At 39.4% G+C, this 20,705-nt stretch overlaps 1 protein-coding gene and 1 pseudogene across 2 annotated transcripts; one reads left to right on the top strand and one right to left on the bottom strand.

The window, feature by feature from the left end:
* Positions 1–310: 310 nt before the first annotated feature.
* LOC149115620 (histamine H2 receptor-like) lies at positions 311–1,501 on the top strand (annotated as a pseudogene).
* A 2,010-nt stretch (positions 1,502–3,511) lies between these two features.
* LOC110068934 (stAR-related lipid transfer protein 3-like) lies at positions 3,512–20,678 on the bottom strand. Of its 2 annotated transcripts, XM_089285098.1 has the most exons (16): positions 20,384–20,671; positions 18,632–18,709; positions 17,830–17,907; positions 17,200–17,259; positions 16,748–16,837; positions 15,796–15,841; positions 14,840–14,873; positions 13,876–13,928; positions 13,502–13,569; positions 11,916–12,008; positions 11,760–11,819; positions 10,661–10,756; positions 8,710–8,789; positions 7,548–7,652; positions 6,791–6,884; positions 3,512–5,779 (listed from the first exon to the last, which is right to left on the bottom strand). In XM_089285098.1, exons 1-16 carry the CDS (start codon positions 20,573–20,575, stop codon positions 5,681–5,683), a joined length of 1,326 nt encoding a protein of 441 aa, XP_089141224.1. In that variant the 5' UTR covers positions 20,576–20,671; the 3' UTR covers positions 3,512–5,680. The 2 variants fall into 2 exon arrangements, with proteins under 2 accessions (XP_089141224.1, XP_089141225.1); XM_089285099.1 differs by lacking the exons at positions 3,512–5,779; positions 6,791–6,884; positions 7,548–7,652; positions 8,710–8,789; positions 10,661–10,756 and adding an exon at positions 11,316–11,648 and having other exon boundaries at positions 20,384–20,678.
* Positions 20,679–20,705: the final 27 nt, after the last annotated feature.

Below are 20,705 nucleotides of genomic sequence, written 5' to 3'. Positions count from 1 at the left end.
AAATTGTCATAAATTAGTGAGTATTCATTATAGTTCTGTCAATGTTAAGAAGGAGCGCTTTTCACTAGAGTCCTCCAATGCATTTTAAAAAGCTATGAAACACGGACAGAGCAACTCATAGCTTAGCAGTCTTGTTTGCCGATGGCTACTGCCTAATCCCGTCAGTACTGACATGAAAAAGACTACGCCGCGCCGAGTGGTAACAGTTTCCAGCAGTCAAAAATCTGATTCAGCAGTCGCCGGTTCGGAGAAAGGAAAGCTGTTTTCGTGAACTTATTCTGTAGCAAGATTAAAGTGTCCTTAGAAATCCCGACTGGATGTCATCGCGATGGCCTCTTGTGACGGACTGCAGTACATTCCCTCACCCTCCGATGCTCAAGATCTCTATTCGACCTACACCTATAATATTGTATTTAACAGTGTTCTGTCGTTTACAGCGATCGCGCTGAACGTTGCAACAATCCTTGCGATAAGAAAAACGTCATCGATACCGCAACCTTTAAAAACACTGCTTCTGAGTCTTGCTGTTTCTGATCTTGGTGTCGGTTCTCTGGTACAGCCATTTTACGTCTCACTTTTGGTCAAGTGGTCGCGATCGCAAACCAACTATCCTGATTGCATCGTCTTTCAAGTTTTAGCGATCGTCATCGGTTTCTTTTCTGAAGCTTCGTTTTTCGGTGTCGCGGCCATTAGTGTCGACCGATTCTTGGCAATTCATCTTCATCTCAGATATCAGGAGTTCGTAACTCACAAGCGTGTTGTTGTAGCGGTGATCTCAATATGGCTGCTGAGTGCATTTCTTTCTTCAATGTCATTTTGGTCTCCAACTGGCATCAGTTACGCCATTTTCACCACTATCGGAGTAACTTGTCTTCTTGTTACAGCAATAGCCTATTTTAGGATATATTTGGCTTTCAAACGCCACAGGAACCAAATAATAGACCTTCAAGTACAGCAAGAAGCATAGAATGGCAAATGGTAAATTTTTCGTCTCTTCGGAATTCTGCTGTTGGCGTGTTCTACGTTTACCTGGTATTTTTAGCTTGTTATACGCCTAGCTGGATTGTTTTGGTTGCGCGTTCTATCCTCGGGCTGAGCATCGCTCTGAAGAAGTTTGCCATCCTTTCATGGACCCTGTTTTTTCTTAATTCATCTTTGAACCCTGTTATTTATTGCTGGAAGATGAGGCACATTCGACATGCTCTCATGAACACATTACAACGCATCGTTCCACGTCGGCACTGATATTGCCAAGCACAAAAGCAGTCGTAGGACTCAACTTGTGACGTTTTTCGAGAGACTAATTTCCTGAAACAAAAAAGCCTCAACGAACAAGAAGACCAGGCAGTAGCCTGTGAACAAGCTCTCTAGTCGAGGATGGGGCGAAGAGAAAGCGGGAGGAAAGAGGGGAGGGGAGAGAGAGGAGAGACGCCACAATCCCCACCCCGTTCTCCCCTCGGCCACTTCACTCTAAGCCGGTTCCTTTTTGGCCCTTCCAGCCGGAGCCTGTTCACCAGGCAATGTCATTGAGTCCTTTGTGAAACATATACCTTGAGGCATTCTCCGCCGTGGACTTCTTCTGTCACTTCATTCGCATGCCTGAGTAGCCAAAGGTACAGGAAGCTTACCATAACTAGGAATAAACTCACAACTAACATACGCCGCAACCCATAAAAAGAAGTGAAGAGAAAACTTAAGACAGTGTCTCTTCATTGAGATATGACTGGAACTGTGGGATGGACGGCCTGAATGTTTAATGGTCTGAACTTCTCTCAGTCGGGTAAAAGGAAATAAAGGAAATCATATATTTAATGTCTGCACTAATGCCACTCTAATTGAAATTTAGATCTAAACACTCAGGATATTGATCTTAACTACGCTAGCATGTGAAAAATGACTTCATTATCGTCATTTTTCTAAGAGAAATATCGTCTATTGTACCTTTAGGGCCTTTCAGTTTCATAATTTTCGAGGAACCTCGTTAGCGCTGTTACTTTAAGGTGTGGTCCCCTCAGCGTCGCCTTGAGGCCCCGCCCAGGTAGTTGCCGGCCTTACCACAATTGTCACAAAAGTATCTCAAAACTCTGCTTTTTTTGGACCCTATTTTATTGTTCTAACACAAATAATAGGCCTTATAATCCATCAAATATTTTCGCTCGCGCGCGGTTGGTCTAAACGCGTCACGTGACCAAATATTCCCCAGCTAAAACTTGGGAATATCCGAGAATACTCACCAATTTTCGAAACTGAGCGTGTTGCGAAAAATATTTGAAGGATGATAAACACAATAGCCTCCATTTGACTTTGAATATATACTCGGGTATTTGTTCTTGGACATTATCTGTCCTCGAAGCTCACAATTCCGCAGCCAAACCTCGCTCATAATTTCCGCAGGCAAATATCCGAGCATATTTTCGCGCCAAATGGAGGCTGTTGTTTATATACTCGTGTTCTTTATAATATTCCGCGGCATGAGCCTCCATTTCAAGCTATGGTCTATTTACAAGCACACTTGTAAATAGACCATAGCTTGAAAAAAGCACCCTTCTCGCGCTAATACAAATTAAACAGCAACACTAAGAACTAACGCTAAAAATTACATTACTTTGGTAAAACTTACAGGATACACACTACACAGAAAATATAATTACAAACTGCTGTTGCTTTACAAAGATAGTACTTAAATACGTATTGTTTAAAAAAACTGACGCTATGTCACTTCTCTGGAATGGCATGTGACAACCCGAATGATAACCGCCAAGGAGACTTCGGTTTGAGTAATGAGAGTCAGAGACAGAGTTGAAGACTGCCTATCAAACACCAAAATGAAAATGTCCATTTCAAAACATTGACAGTTAAGGTGGCTCAAAACAGTTTCCAGTAGTTAAATTTTGATGGGCCATTGTAACCACTCTTTATCACTTGATGCTACAATCATGGTATCACAAAACTGCCCAATCGTTGGTGAATAAGTTGTTATGCTTTTCGCGAAACAATAGGTTACCATAGCAACAGTACGACCCGCTAATCACAGGTTTAGGGGCTTGTAATTCAAAAACGACAAGATGAATTTGTTATTTAATAAGCATGATAAGACGAAACTTTGAGCAAAGTTTTAAAAACATATGTACATAGTCCAGAGCCACCTTAAAGTTTTGCGTGTTCACCAATGATTGGGCAGTTTTTTGGTACCACAATTGTAGCATCAAGTGATAAAGAGTGGTTATAACAACCCATCAAATCTAACTGCTGGAAATTAATTCAACATTTGATTTAAGCAGAGGCATAATTAAGATCCTTGCGATTTGAGAAAAGAAGAGTTAGTTAATCGCACAAATGATGATATCCTAAAACGGGCATGAAATCGAGACTGTTTTCTAAGAAGTGAACAAGGTGCCGCCATGTTGACTATTGCTCAGAAAGCAAGGACAAGTAGTGTCATTGTTTTGGGAGACCCTCAAAATAATTACAGCCAAAATCGACAACTGATGGCAAAATGACAGTCGAAGTATACAACACGAGTTTTTAAGCATTTACTGGTACTTTTCACCAAAGTCACCAAACCTAACTTCAAAAATGACTCTGCTCAGTTTATAGAAGTACAGGTTTCAGTCTAAAGAAAATTCAATAACAGCTGCAGTGAAAAACGACAATTTGGCAAGTTGTTTAAAAACATTTGACTTAACCTTTATAGTAACTTTTAATTCATTTACATTCTACAACTTTACCTAAAAAGTTGTGTAAAAACACTGCAAATTGAACGAACGTGCTTAGCTTTCCTCACCTAATCATAAAGTTAAGTAAGTACAGTATCGTTAAATTTATATTTTATTGTATCTATTTAATGTCGGTTTTGTCTTGAGCTAAGGCGCACAAAGTATCTTTGTTAGGGAAAGTTGTTTCCTCCATTTGTTTCTTTAGCTTTCACTTTTCAACAGTGTTTTCAACATTTCTTTCTTTGTAAATCGTATTATATTTTTAACAAAATTCATTAAAACAATTTTAACAATAATAAAATCACGTTCTCTGAAAAATTTAGAACATAGAACTCTAGCTGTAAGAAAAAAACAAGACAGGTAATATACAGGATAACCATGCAATAAATGATCTAATATTAATGTATTATATATGTAGGTCGAATATTCTTTAAGAAATAAACAGAGCTTCATTTTGATTTGGGACAATCAATCAGTTTTTCCCACAGCCCAAAAGAATATAGGATAACTGATATAAAAAATACAGTTGAATCCCGCTAATTCGAACTCGGTTATTTCAAATTCCTCGTTATTTCGAACTCAAAATCAATTCCCTTAGAATTGCCCTTCACTCATTTACTCTCGGCTATTTCGAACTCCCGATATTTCGAATTATTTTTCGTTTCCCGTGAGAGTTCGAAATAGCGGGGTTCAACTGCATACTATCCATATCTTTCTTATTATTATTTTATACGTCTATTACCTTACGGCTAATTTTGCAAACAGAAGTCAAAATCACATCACAGACGTTCATTGTAAAGTTCCTTTTTGACTTGGCAAAAGAGCAAAGCGTCAACACTGAGATTTGACTTTGCCACGACGAATCAATCAGATGGCAGATCAAACCACAGCTCTAATTTTCCGTATCGATTTTGGTTCAATCCTCTTGAATCTGCTTGGTTTTTCTGTCGTGACACAGTAAAATTCCACATATCATCTTAGTGTTCAGGGTTTTCAGACTCACACAGCAACGCTCTCACCAAAAACACCTAGTGAAAGGTATGTCTGTTTCGCCGGGAGACAGGGACGGGGGTCCTTGTCACTGAAGGGGATACTTGTAACACCTTTTAGCGCTTGACAAATAATTGTGTTTGGTAACGTTTAGGGTATCTCATTTCAAATGCTCAAAGTTTGTCATCTTGGAGTACATTCTCAGAGAGAACATAGTCTAATTATTGTGGAATTACGGTTTTTCGAACCTCCAAAGGAAAACGCAAATTGGTCTGAAAAATCGGGTAGTTCAAGAAATCAAATCGGAGGTAAAATGAGTGTTGGACTGAGCGAAGGGAAACGACTTTTTGCTCGAGTTATCGGGAAGTTCAAATCTGCATTGTCAAAAAAATAATTTTTGTCTGCAAGAACGTCCCGGGGTGATCAGAGCCACGTGTCACTTAGCAGAAGCATTGGTAAAAATTTACTTGAGCAATATTCCAAGAAATCAAATTTGTTTTCCATTTACGAAAACATTTCCGGAAGTTCCAGTTGGAACGTAGAACAGAACATGACTTTCAGTTCAGCCTACTGGAAGATTTCCGGGAGAAACGGAACTTTTGAAAAGGAAGTCACATTTTCCAGTAGGGCTAAACTGAATGGAAATTTGTGTTCAATTTACAGTTTGGTACCTTTTTTACCAGTTGCAAGCCTTTGGACTTTCACGGCCTCACACCTCGAAGAAAATGGCGGTTGCTTCGCAAAATCTTCAAATTGAACAAAGTCTTTCCGAACAGAAATTCCAACCCGAAAGTCCGAGAAATTGTTCGTCAATGGTAAACAACCGGAACCTCTTAGGGATGTATGTATTTCAAAACGTCCCCCTTAGCTTAACCGTCCTCTTCAACGCGGGGTGTGTCAGAAGACACGGTCGGAATTTTTTTTCCGGTTCTTGCCATAACCATTGCTTCGTCAGCAGTTGCGTCATAATCTGTTCAGCCAAGATTTTCTCGGACATACGCCTTAAGACCCTGTCCTGTGGAGTACAACATGAATGACATGGCTGCATCGATAACTGACTGAGGTAACCAGCCCTGTTCAACAGAAAAAGAAGGCTAATGGTTAATCGAGATAATAATTAATAACATAGAGATGAACACGTTTAAAATGTGGTGATTTAGAGGATGAACTGAGTCTGAATGTTTTGAAAAGCTCGAAAACATTACGAGGCCGTACGCAAACTCGTGATACGCATTTGTCTCTCACGTTTATCGATGTCGAACTATCTTCATATTATTTGCCTTATATACACACGGTCAAGAACGGATGAAGGATGAGACATATAGGACTTATTCCCAAAGTAATCTTTCTCAAGTTGTATGGGTTATTGACCAAGTGTGAGGTCAAGATGGCTCGATATTGCCCATGTTCTTTTTTTGCGTGTTTATGGACCGAGACGGAGTCGAGGTCCATAAACGCGCAAAAAAAGAACGAGGCCAATATCAAGCCATCTTGACCGAGCAAGCTTGGTCATTAAAGGATTTATTATAAGGCTTTCGGGGAAATTTTTCTTGCGGGACACGGCAGGTAGTCCCGAGCGGGCAAGATAGCTCCATCACAGCGCAGGATTTGATTCATCTTGCCCGCTCACAGAGCTAGCCCTGTAATAAATTTAAATATCACTCCTAGTTCAGAAATCCCAGGAGGGCCTAGAAATAGCTAATCCTGTGACACAGATTTTGCTCACGTGGACAACCCAGGCGCTAACCTGCGAGACAGAGTTCTTCCTCTCACCGAGCAGAAAGAGAAGGGAATCTGTGTCTCCCAGGGCACCCAAGCGAAGTTTTATCCGACAAGAAAACATCTACACAATGAGCATGGTACCATGATCCGAGAAAGCACTGGGTGTCATCTCTACAAATGACTCCATTTGGTCGATTAATTCTCTTACTCGTCATCTTCTCTTGACACTTTACAATGCCAGATACACACTAGACACGGTTAAATTTGTGTACGTAAACCCGGCTGGGCTAATCATGTTACAAGAATTCGTTGTAGGTCCAGCATTAAACTCCTTTGTCCTTTGACTTGCTGAGTGTATTTACCTTCAGGTCCACATCAACCAGCCACACATACTCGGTTCTGCAGGGATTACCCTCAGCCTCTCGAATGGCCCAACCACCAGGACCATTTGTGCCTCTGAACAAAGGAGTAAAAATACACATAATTGAGCTTAGCAATGTCATGACTATATTTATACCTAATCGCACCTTTTGGTACGCCTCGGCGGCATATTAGGCACGCTTGGTCGAACCATGGTTCGTATTTTGATGAGACGCAGTCGAGCCAAAATAACCATGGCGAGACCAGACGAGCCTGATATGCGACCAAAGCGTACCAAAAGGTACCATTAGGTATTTACCCTTCCCACATTTGGCCAAGTGAGTATGATATCTGCAGTGAAGGCATTTTTGACTAATTTTGTTTGAGTCCATGGAGGTCATCTTGGATGCATAAACCTACTCAGCCTCATTCCCAATCTTCCCCTGTTTTCTGAATTCAAGATGGTGCTTATTCGCGCGCGCGCTCTCTTCCCCTATCATTTCTAGATTTTTTCGTCACTTGCAATCAAATAGACTTCTTATCTATAACACCAGAAGAGCAACAGAAAACCATTCGCATCCATGGAGAACAAACGTGAAGTATTTTACTCTTCTTTAAATCGTGAAAAATATGGAATTCGTTTATATGGGTACGAAATATCTGTATGATCTAAGATAAAAAAAGTACAATATTGGATTCTCTTCAAAGATCACATCCATGTACCAAACTGTTCATCAGAGAAAAAAAGTGCAGCCCTACCGTATGTGTTCTTTTTTAGGTGGCATTTCTTCACACTCAACTGCCACGTTACACGAAACATACACATCTCCTCGCTTTTCCCAACGACGCAAATTCACAAAATCCCTGAAACCACACAAGGTTTCTTGTCAGTAGGTTAGGGAAGGTTCTGAAATAAGTCTCTTTAGCTATTCAAGAGCGCTAAAAAACAAAACCTGCAGATTACACGCATACTTAGTACTTAGTATTTGAGTTATGATTGGCTCGCTCCACTATTTGCATTTGTCGTGATTGGGCATAGAGCGGTTTTCAATCCGCGAGGAGTGTACTCCCAGAAAAATACGATGAAGGTGTGCCGCCCGCTTCCTAATACCCTTACCCTATTTAAGGCCAAAATCTGTGATTTTCCCGACCATATTTATGACCCAACCAAAAATTTGATGCCCTTTTTAAGACCTGACCCTTCAATCAATACCCTGTTTCAGACCTGTCGTATAATTAGTTCCCTGATTCACACCGATATTAAAGGCATTATGAAGGGCTTTTGTTGATGGTCTTATCGATAATGACGAAAAAGTGGCGTCGTCTCAAAAAGCATACCGAATTCAAGAGTAGAGTGCAAAAAACATATCCTTTCGAGACCAAAATGGCCAAAATCGATACCCTATTTATGACCAAAACGGCTGAAAAACCGTACCCTTTGGGGCTGCACATACCCATATAGCCCGTATAAGGGAGAATCCCCCCCGGATTTTCAATTGAGCAGAAGAAAAGTAATCACTCTAGCCAATCACGAAGAACACAGACATTCCAGTGAACCAATCAAAACTCCAAGCGAAAACATGTAGCCGACGCGAAGCGCGGGAAAACTTGCGCGAGCAAGTCACGATTAGTTTTGGTTTTACTTATGATTCAATGAAAAAGCGGCGCGAATTTTTTGGACGCCAATCGCTTAGCGTAATAATGCAAAACCAAAGCAAACGCGAATTCATTTCGACACTCAAGTGAAAACGCTCTTTGTGCTTACTTTGTTTGGATTTACGACAGTCATTAGAAGTGACAACAGTGACAAGCCGATATTTGAGTACCACAAAAAAAGGAACATTTTTGCTCAAGTTAGCATTCTTACAAAAACTATAAACCTGTCTTTTTTAAATCCCCCATGTTCTGTTATCGTACATACCGACTAGCAACCATACCACCGCCCGCCTCACCAGTGGAATTATACACAATATCTGTATGGTCATCAATTTGACGTACAACCTGCCAACGAAATATAGATATTTATTACAAACTGGATCATTAAATAATGCAATTCCAGACTTTTCATTGGCTTAGCCATCATGGGTTATGAGCCATTATACTATGCTCTACAAATGTGGTAAGCGTACGCGTGAATTTTTGGGGTGCTTTTATTTTCACTTTAGTTTAGTCTTCTATATTTTGGGATCATTTTAAATAAAACAATCATTCCACTCGCGCTTGTTGGATATGAAATGTTTACAGTCAACACGCGCCTCGTTAGCTACCTACCATCTCATATCCAACGCGCGCTCGTGGAGTAACTGTTAATTAGAAAACATCAAATGGTGCATCGAAACATTATCCAACAACTCAATAATCAAAATTCAGCAGAGTATTCTCAAAAATAATAATTCTAAAGAAACAGTGAAAGCAAAGCCATCGTCCTCGTTTCTTTGATCTAAAGCGCAAAGTGACAATATAAGTAGCAAAATAATTTGTGTAGATGTCTGTTAGTGACGTAGGATATGTTTTGTATACATTTGTCATTGAAAAAATAAAGCTTATTACAAAAACTGATTTTAAATAATTACAGGGACAGAGCAGTACAATTCAAATACGCCCTATCCCTTTTCTTGATTATGAGAAAAAGGGTATGTGGACTTTTTCACAGCTTATAATTTTCTGAAGGCTAAAGATTTAACATTATACGAAAAGAGCCACGAGCAAAGCGTGCGCGGAGCACGAGGGGGGAGGGGTTAGTGGCTGTCATTCGCTCACACCTAGTTCTCTCACAGTTCTTTTCATCCATTCGATGACGTAAGAAATTACACAGTGTAGGATTCCACGTGCGAATTTTTATTTTAGCTTGCCATTTATGTATGCAAATTAGGACTATTTAAATGCTACGGTTTCCTAGCGCGCCAATCTTTTCAACGTTTCTCTGGCTTCAAGTTAATACTGTTGCGGAATCTATACTCTACCTAGCTTCACCGTCATCGCTACAGTCAGGAAACATTTGTAAGTCTTAATATTCTGTCCTGTATTTTTATTTTCGCTCGGCTCTTCTTCACATGCATTTTTATTTATTTCTCCAGTCGAACCTCGCTCGATCACTCAATGCTCAACAAAGCGTGAGTTCGAAATCTCTAGACGTAGCGTCAACAAGAACTGTAAGCTACAGACCGGTTATGATCAGTCAAAAAATACACAAAATTATCTGGTAACTAATCGACTTCCCGAGTAAACATTTGTTGAATACGCGCATAGACATCTAGGCACAAAATGGCTGCAGTGTAGATCCCATATGGTATTCCCTAGTTTCTAAAAAACTGGAAAAACTACAATGAAGCCCCAAATGTTTGGATAATTGCCCTTTTAACTTAAAAGTCTTTATCGAACTTTACCGTTTTAACGTATCCAAAATTAATGCTGAACTGATATTGAAAAGTTGTTCAGGCCCTTTGCATATCATCGTTGCAATGGTTGCAACAAGTAAAGTCTGCATACGAGCCAAGTGACCCGACAGGCTAGAGTTTATCCCGGTTTCTGTAGCGACTAAGAGTATTTCTGCTCCCCACCCCCTACATCAACCCCCCTCCCCCTCTAGATAGGATGCTAGTCCATCGCAGGGTTACCCACAGCATTGAATTACCCATTCATACACCTGTGTGGAGAGAGGCACTGTGAGAGTAAAGTGTCTTGCCCAGAACACAACACAATGTCCCCGGCCAGGGCTTGAACCCAGACTGCTCGATCCAGAGTCGCGTGCTTAAATCATGAGGCCATCGCGCCGATGGCTGCAATAATTGACAAAAATAATTTCTCAGCAACCAAAGGCACAAGCAATGGCATACGTACTCCATTTCTACAGTTATAAGCGAAATACTTACACAGGAATAGGTAATGTTTCCTCCCCATTTAGGAGCATCCTCAGGATGCAAAACAACCAGGTTAAACACATCTTCCGCTTTGGCATCTAAAGAGTCCTTTGATCATGAACAAAGGCATTGATCACTAATTATAATAGCGTTTCTATATAAGGCGCATTCTGATTGGCTGAAACAGCGTGCTTTATCAGAGAACATATGCAGGGTAAGCTGAATTTCAAATTTTTGCTTCGGCATTTTGACAAACTTGACCCAAATTAAACATCCCTGTGACTCAGACAAATGCAATGGAAACGAACTTAATTTGTCTGCAATAAACGTAGCTGCATGGAGGCTATTGCAGTTTTTAAAGTGTACTAAAAGAGCGAGTTTTGCTAGATTCCGACAAACAAATTCCTGACCTAGTGAATGCCTCGTTTTCAGACATAATATTTGTTACGAAGGCAGAAATTAAACTTACGAAGTAAAACAACGACGGAAAGCACCAATTGAGCTGTCTCTGTTTATAATGAGAAGCTTTATTTTTGTAAAAATGCTCTAAAAACACTTTCACAGAGCGCAGTAACGCTCGTTCGCTAAATAGCGACAACTCGACATGTACAACGATCACCAGAAGCGTGATCAGTTGAAAGCTTGCTCTGAGATTCTCTCTTGTACTCTGAATAGAAGGAGCAGTTTAGTCTTTCCAGCTTTGAAGCTAGTTCGGGTAATCTTGCTGCAAGCCGTAAATAACTGTAGCTTCTTTCAAATACAGCTCAGCATTTCGCATTTTCATCCGCAAGCTTTGAGCTTTTTGTTTCGTAATTTCCATCGGAAAAGTGTACGTTTTCATGATAGGTGTTTTTCGTCCCCTCGTCCCCTGGACCTGCAGAATTAATTCTTTCCTAAATGTTTTGTTTCCTTGAGCTCTAGAAATTGGGCGGTGGCTTTTTAGCAATACCTTACTTCTGACACCATGACCAATCCTGTGGTTGCCAAGCAACAGAATATACTGTAGAGGCATAAAGTTGATGTGACAGCTTTTAAAGCCCCCGAGAGTGGCTGTGTTTTTTAAATAACTGACGAATATGATCCACAACAAAAGTCCTTACACACCAATTACCTTTAATCTGTAGATTTTCTTTCCACTGGGGATCACTCTGCTTTCTACTACAACTCCATCCTAAACAAGAGGATTGAAGAGTTGGTCATGCTGTGAGTCATAAAAAACAATATTAAGTTTCTTTTAACGTCAATTCTTTAGATTTTGGCTACATACCTTAACTTTTTCAGATTTCCAACCATCATTGAGGCCCATTAATTCCCAAGTTTTTTCCATTGTTTCTTTGCCTTTTTGAATGTATTCTTTATCCTACACACATACACACACACAAAAAAACAATAAAGAGAAAATTTGTCGATGAAGATGTTTCCTCGTACACTAGTTTATCATGAGTATGTCCTTTGGTCCTTGTCTACAAGATCTATGCTATATGCTGTAGTAGTATGAAAGAGAACTCATCACAACATTGTGATAATATGATTTCTTTTTTTGTACACAAAAATAACCTACGACAATCAGTGTTCTTTGATAGCCCTGTATATGCACAAGGTCTGGGCTTGGTTCTTAAGGAATTAAACTCATCAAGATAACGTTCATGTTAAAACTATTTTCCACGACTGACTCTGGAAAGCTGTTACATCAACTCCGAACAAACGCCTCTCAACAGATGTCAATAACTAACGCTGACACCTGGCAAGACTTGTTCATCAACGGCTATATCAACTAGAAAGGTTTCTAAACTAACGACTTTAGTAAATCCAAATATTCTCTCAGTATGGCGCTCGCGCTTCGTCAATAAGATTTAATACTGCTTAACATCTACCCAGTCCAGGCTTCGCGGCAGATGCCATTTCTTCCAGATAGAAAAGGGTGTTGTTCGAGATATCAGCATTTTCTTTCCGCTATTCGTCTACATGTACAAAGCTGTGTAATTTGGAGGGTTTGGCTCATCATCACAGGCGTTGCGCAGTGCAAATCGACTACGACCTTCGTCCAGCAATGGACCAATCCATTTACAAAGTCAGGAAATTTCACAGTAAATTTTTTGAACGGCATTCCAACACTTACTTTCTGAGAAAAGCTCAAACCATCAGTAGAATGCTGCCTACTTTAGTAAATCAGTTCTGTGTAAACAGTTTCCATGATAATTGCAGTTAAGTTACGAAACCTCGGTTAGCAGCCGGGGGAGGGGGGGGGCTTACTCCCAGAAAAGGTGGGTTGGAGTGTGCGGCCCACCTCCCAAACCCTTACCCTATTTATGACCAAAACGGATGAAAAACCACACCCTTTGAGGCCGCAAATACCTATATAGCCCACATCAGGGAGTTAGTAGTAACCGCAATAAACCTCTGTCGTAGAAACACGGCATGAGTATTGCTAAACCAAAACCACGTTAGCTATTTTGGCCAATCACAAAGGACGCAAACAATGCAGTGAGCCAATCAAACTCGAGGTAAATAAATGCAGCTGACGCGAAGCGCTGAAAAACATGTGCGAACGAGGCACGATTGGTTTTACTTCTGATTGAATGAAAAAGTGGCGCGAGCTTTTTTTTTTTTTTTAAGCCAATCATGTAGTGTAGTAATATAATGCAAAACCAATTACTTTCGCACTCAAGTGAAAACTAAGTGAAAATCACTTTAACTGCAATTCTTTCTACGATGTGAGCTCTTTTGTGACACAAGCGCGCGTTGTTTTCCCTTTATCTTTACTACTTGAGCTCAAAGCTGCACCATTGATGAGGAAACCTCTCAACATCTCCCAAATTACATATTAAACGTGTCAGGAAAAACGTTTATTACCTGTTGAGACAAACGTCTTGCTGCTGAGTGTTCACCTTCTCTATCACTTTCATTTTCACTTTCAGAAGCTAAAAAAAAATTAAACCACACTTTTCAGTAGTACATCCAAATAATATGAGCTCGACACATTGTTGCCCTGTTTAGCATGATCCTGCCAACGGCCTCAACTCGAGGACAAACAGCCCGTTTTGAGCACTCCAAGAAGCCACACTGGGGAATCTTTTTAACACCAGTGATCCACAATGGTCTAGCTCTGTCTGCCAATCTAACGTTGTCTCTCAAAGCAACTGTGATGTTTTAGAAAACATCTCTGTTGCCTTGATGTGTTTGTATGTAACTACACTAACAGTACAGCAAGATGACACCGCACTAACCTTCTGGTGTGTAAAAGCTATGATCCGAAACTAGGGAATAGGGAGTTATATGCCTGCAATGAGAAAAGAATAACCTCAATTATTTCAAAGAGCTTGCGCTTTCTAAACCTTTGTGTTGTGGATTTTAGGCCAATTCGACCAGACATTTGTTGGGTAAGGTCTATAAAGAGTCATTTGTGAAACTAACAGGATGTGTAATGTTATGTTAGTGGTAAGTGAAAGTGGCGTTCACAGTTGCTTTCCCAATTGCGGTAACTTATAATAATAATAATGACTTTATTATCATGTCAATTACATCGAGCAGTGGAGAATCCCCACTGCTAATAGGGGACACCTAACTAGAACTATCTAAAAATAATATACAGAAAAGTCCTACAAGAGAAATTAAAATTATGAGTTACAAAGATGGCAGTCCCTACATCCATCTAGGCTTGAGATTTATCGCCGATCTTTCTTTATTTGTTAGTTTGCTCCATAGTCCTGGGCCTAGATATCGAATTGAATGTTTTCCATACGTAACAGTGTTAAATTTAGGTAAATGCAAATCTCTCTGCCGTAAACTATATTTATGTTCCTTGTATTTTAGTGCAGTTTATATATCTAATCACAAGGAGAACAGGTGATGCTATTCCCTTGAGACATGGTGGTCTAATGCATAAATGGATAGTGGGATAACCTCTTGATCACGCAGTCTGGGTTTGAGTCCTGACAGAAGTCCACTGTGCCCCTCTATCCACTTCCGAGTACGAATAGGTACTAGCAAATTGTTGAGGCAACCTTACAGAATGCTTGGAAGTAACATGTGGTGGACTAGCATCTCATTTAGGGGGGAGTAACAAAACCCCTAGCTGCTTCATGCTACAGAAACTAGAGTGAGGCGGAGAGAGCTTTGAGATAGTTGGGTTGTTAAATATCATTCTATTGTACAGGAGATAATTCTAAGTGTCAGAGCATCCAGTCTTACCCACGGTGATCATCTAGCAGTGGCCGTCTCTCTTCTGCAAAAATAACACAAAATAATGGAGTCAGTGAATAATTAAATTTCACTTAAGCCACTAAATTCCCAAGTTTTCCCCCAAAATGACCTTTGATGGTGACAGGCCTATTTCCTGCTCTTTATACACTAAATTGCAGCCGAACTGATCTGACCGAAACTTTATTTTAAAATGGACACTAAATAGGCCAAATAGCTTGGTTTTCCACATGCATGGCATGCAAAAAAGGCTCTCTATGCCGAAAATTGCGACAGGCATTCAACCAGTATCAAATGGTGGGCAAGGTTTGGCAGATCTCTCTAGAGCACAAGTGGAATGCTGGCTTGCACGCCTGAAAGTTACATTAATTAATAAAGAAATGGACTCAAATGAAATTACTCAGAAAACAAAAGTACTTTCAATTGTGATCCTCTAACAGAAATTAAAAACATGAACTTCTAGACACCAGTTGGACACTATAAGGGGGCAAAACCTTGAAACTTAACTTTGAAAAGTCAAAGCGCAAAAGACATAAAATTTTCATTAATCATGACCTAAAAAACGTAGTCTAGTTCTGTTAAAAATTCCTATACAAGCACACTGAAACCATAAAATGGGTAATGATGGGTTACACATAGACATGTTTGTGGTGTAAAATTGAAAAAGTTTGGCAGACTTTTTAAAATAATTATGTATGTCTTGGAAATACATGTATATCTACAAATCAATTACAATTTGCATTCCATCTTGGTGTGCTATAAATTAAAGTTATTTCCTGCACAAGTAAAAGGTAATTCAATCACAATTCTCGCAACATTTTGACCAAAATCATTGAGAGTCTCCCTTTAACCAATGAGCTATGAGAGACCCATGGTGAGCAAATTATACAACCACTGAGCTTGAACAATATCAGATAATTAATATACAGACGTGATATAGTTCGTACCTTGCAGCTGGCTACGCTGCTCCACTTCAATTTCATTAGGAATCACCTGTGTGATTGGATGAAAAAGAGAAGTTTAGAATTACTGCTCTTAATTGTGTTGCTGATATAATTTGTTTCTCTGCAGCAGAAATTGTGCAGCCTTGTTGTGTCATTACTTCCAAGCCTGGCCAGGCCACAGAGAACATCTACAAAAGTCTACTGTGAACTTAAAACCAAGTAATGGCCACTGTGAAGGACAGGGTTCATATTCTTTCTTGGACTAAAAATCAAGGACTTTCCAAGGCCATTTCAGGACGCAATGCCAATTCTTCAAGGACTCCATCCACTAAAAATATGATTTTGGCCACTGTGTGACACTAAAGACTCAGGTTTAAGGGATTTACACCAGATTTGTTCAAGTCCAAGTCTTTTCATCTTCTTCCACTACAAACATTAGTGACTGCAGGAGATAAGATTGTTTCTTTTTGTATGAACTGCATTTGGGTACACTTTTTTCCTTTTCAGTCAAACAGTCAAACATCAAACTCCACGCTTTTTCAAGGACTTCCGATAATGCCTTGAATTAATTCTAATAATTTTTCAAATTCAAGAACTTTCAATGTGGTTGTGAACCCTAAAGGGAGGATTTTTATTATTTGTCATGCTTATGATTCAACAGGATTAAGCCTGGATCACACTTTTCAGATAAGCACAAACGTAAGCACAAGCACTGTACAAGGTTGTTCACACTAGCATTAACATAAACAGTGTGAGTCACATTGGTAGGGAAACAAGATGGCAAATGGTTGAATTCTTCCACTTATATTATGCTCATTTCATGCCAGTTCTCACTTCTAATAAGCATAACACTAATGAGTAATGACATAAGCATAAGCACAAGTTCAAGATGAAAATGTTTCTGTTCCTGTGCTTACACTTGTGCTTTATGTGAACAAGGCTTAAACAATCTTACCTTAACATCAAGTACCCAGGATTCAACCCATGACAAAATTAATGATGATAAGACCAGGAGGTAATACAGAGTTGCACTGCCGCCCGGAGACTGCAGGTGAAATCATTGCCAGTGTCAGCGTGAATGAAACATTAGAAAACATCAATCTCATATCTCGGAAAAAAAAAAAAAATTAATAGCAAAGTAACCAAAGATAACTGGCAGATGTGGATGCTATACTTTAACAGTGTGTCACTGAACTAGAAACCCATCCGTGTGTGCGCAGCAGGTCAAAACATTACGCTTTTTTTTTTCAAAAAGGCTCAGTATGTATTGTAGTGTGATATGTTTGGACTGAACCTAAAGCTGTATATAGAGCAAATTATATCATCTCAGGAGATACACTCAAAACCACTTAACTGTACATGAAGCTTGCTCTTTGTGGTGCATACAGAAAATAGATATTTACTTACTTGAAATGACATTAATACAGCTTTAATAAGAAGAAAGGCAGTGGTAATGGCAGTTGTGGCCTATAAAAATATCAAGTTCAACAGTCACTGATATTTAAATGGTTAAGCAGCAAAATTTATTATTATCAGCATATCAAAATGATTTTCATCTCAACTGATATAAGTTTGGAGAGTTGAATAGTTTCCCTCTAATCTTAAAGTATGGACCTATCTGCTTCCCACTGCATTAAAAGTATTTCAAAGAATCATTGGTACATATTTCTTACAAAATCAAATTTTCAAATTGAACTCATCACCAACTGATGACCTTGGGACTTTGGTGACACAAGAGACACAAGCACCATACAGGTACTTACCAACACTTGCAGAAGGCAAAGGAGATCAGGCAGCAAAAGCATTCCGCAAGCACAATCAAAGCTCAAAGCAACTACATGTCCTTACACTGCTGGAACACAAAACACCTAAGCCCTCCCAAAAACCTCCCAAAAACACCGCTAAGTATGACCTTAATTAGCTCAAGTCTACATGTAACTTGACCTAAATTACATTTAGCCACACTTTTAACCAATTTACAAAACTGGAATAATTTATACCTGCCCACTGCATAATGCTCCTCATTACCACACTTACCGCTACAGCATACCATTTGCGACTGACAAAAAGAGCATATGCAAGAAGAAGAATTGTCATCCGCAAAAATGCCAGCAGCTACAGAAAAGATGAAACAGCACATCAAATTTTGAGAAGGCAGTTTTAAAATTTGCATACAAGCTGGAGGTGTGGTGGCCTCACTCCTGCAAAACATCACACATATCTTGAATATCAACAACACGTTGTTAACACTCCTAGCATAAGCCAGTCATATTTTTGCATTGTGAGAGCAACACATAGTAATTCAAACTCTCTGGCATTATCAGTAGTCCCCCCTTTCGCACACTTCTTACCCTTAGGATTTCAGGCCACCAGTTTTTCCTTGCTGTTAATTTACAGTCATGCTCGATGGACTAAGCAAAAGAGAGACTACTCGTAGTCTAATTAAAGCACGTCCCAACTGCCAAAAATAACCTTTCGTCAATGGCCAGTTAATCAACGACTGATGATCAAGTGGTGTATACAAAACCTCATTTTTTTTAACGCATCTTTAGTCTCTGTCTGTTTGGTTTCCACTTTATAGATATATATTGAGTGGATTTTACATCCCAAAACAAACATTTTTAAAGATAAAAAATGTTGCATACCCAAAAAACAGGTATCACATTACACCCCTACCTGTACCTTTGTGACTGATCACAAAGGATTCCAAGATTTTGAGGTTGGATCAAAAGGTATTAAGGGGATGTATAATTATTTTATCACATGGCTTCACCACTCGTCCCTGCCTGTAGGTTATTTTGCATTTCATATATTCAGTAGCTCTTTCATACTTACTTACCACAATATCAAACAATGATTTTTTAAAGCTGTATTGAACGACGTCCTTTCTAAGTGTACTTTTGAAATCATTATAAGCCTGGAAGTAGATAAAACAATATCAAGAAACAAAACATTTCATAACCAGTTGATGAAAGGGGATAACCTTGAACACTGGCTCTGATATTTCATTATTTAATAAACTTATTAACAGATTATTTAAATTGCTAAAACTTTGAAAGGCTTTTCAAAGTAAAGAAGAATGGCATTTCCTTTTTGGAATATCTTTTTTCATTTTAGAGATATTTACGTTTTTGTATTATGCAAATAAGGAAAGTGATGACGTCATAGGTGGTTCCACTAAAACAGTACAACACTCAATCAAGATTATCTCTAGAAATATTAAAGCAGTGTTCTTTAAACTTGGCATCAGAACTGTACGTCACAAAAGGACCAAAATGACACCTGTCATGCCGTTGCCATGACAAAAGTAATGCCGCTGGTCCTGTTTTAATTAAGACTATAAGTCCCAGGTTTTGTCTTAAACAAGGATAATCCACTCAAAACAATCTAATGGGGAGAGTTAAGACAATCTGGGAACCATGCGTGTTCGGAGCAAGACCCTCTGTCCCACTTTAAAAGGTTGCAAATGGGGATATTTGGTTTTTCACAGAAAGAGACTGGAGCCAAGAGTGTTGCATGGCAACAACATAGTAGATGTCATTCTGTTTCTTATGTAATGTACATTTCTGGTGCCAAGTTTGAAGAACACTGCTCCAATATTTCTGGAGATATTCTTGGTTCAGTATTTTACTGTTTAAGAGGACCTATTTATGACGTCATCACTTTCCTTATTTGTATAATACAACGTCCCAAACATTAGGATGTGTTTTATATGTAGCATATTTTACGTATTTCCAGAATTATGAAAATATGCTACATATAAAACAAGTCCCAAAGTAAAATTCTTATTTTACCTGAAGAAGGCTGGTTTGGCCAGGGAAATATAGCACACCTTCAAAAAATCATTCTACATTGTGTCGGTTTCTGCTTTTGTATTCTTCATATAAGGGAGCATCCTCCCTCCCTCCCCCCCCCCCTCCCCCCTCCCCATCCTGGGAGACAAACCCTCCACACCAGCGAGTCTATAGCCCGCAGGCAGACATCATATGACATGCATTGCAATTCAAAGCAACAGCAAATCACAGACCTCTCTTTTCAGCATGAAATGAAGGAAAAAGGTGATGTGTGAATGCAGACTAGCCAGCTAAAGGTGGGTTATAAACCCCAGGAGAGTGGAAAAGGAACCACGCAATGTAAGCTAGCAAACCCAAGGGATTCAAGACAATGAGGAATTCAATATCCCAAGCCCTACAGATCTATAAAACAGCAAAATAAAACAGCAAAACTGTAAAAAAAGTGATCGCTCCCGCCAAGGTGATCATGTGATCGTCTACCAGCTGCACCGGATTAAAAACGCTAAATTAAAAAGAATAAAAACTCTAAAAACGTTTCGATACACTATGGCGTTAACCTTGAATGATATCACATTTCTAAACGTATATTAAATACGATGATTTCTTTTCATGAGCCACAAGACGGTATCGCAAGGGAGCATAAATGAACTACTTTATCTTACAAGGAACTGTAGTATTTCAGTGAGTATTTCCTGCATGAATTAATTATGATAATAAGTTAGTATAAACATCTCATAGTGAGCCCTTGTTTGTTGTACTACAAACATTTTAAAAGAAAAAGACAAAAGCTTACTTACATGAGCGTACAAAATCCAAATAAATAAAGTTGCTAGAAAATCGAAGGCAGCAAGAAGACAGAACAGCCGGCGTGATGGAGAGAAGGAACGGTATGTCGCCGAGGAAACTAAAACCGGAGTATGGCTGTTAGAAGAAGGTTGATGGCTTCCTAATTCTGCATCAGACTCCTGACTAACCAAAGAGCTCATCATTTTAATTCTGCATGAAATAGAACATCACAACGGACCAAGGAAGGAAACCGGAACTTCCAAGGCCCAGGAGATCCTTAGGAGATCCCAGGGTCGGTCCCGGGTCCAAAAGACTGGTGACGAACGTCGAACC

The sequence above is a fragment of the Orbicella faveolata genome, unplaced genomic scaffold (assembly GCF_042242905.1).
Source record: "Orbicella faveolata isolate gen_17 unplaced genomic scaffold, um_ofav_v1 contig_13, whole genome shotgun sequence".
Classification (NCBI taxonomy): Eukaryota; Metazoa; Cnidaria; class Anthozoa; order Scleractinia; family Merulinidae; genus Orbicella; species Orbicella faveolata.
The sequence above is the reverse complement of the archived record's forward strand: the minus strand, read 5'-3'. Positions and strand labels throughout refer to the sequence as shown.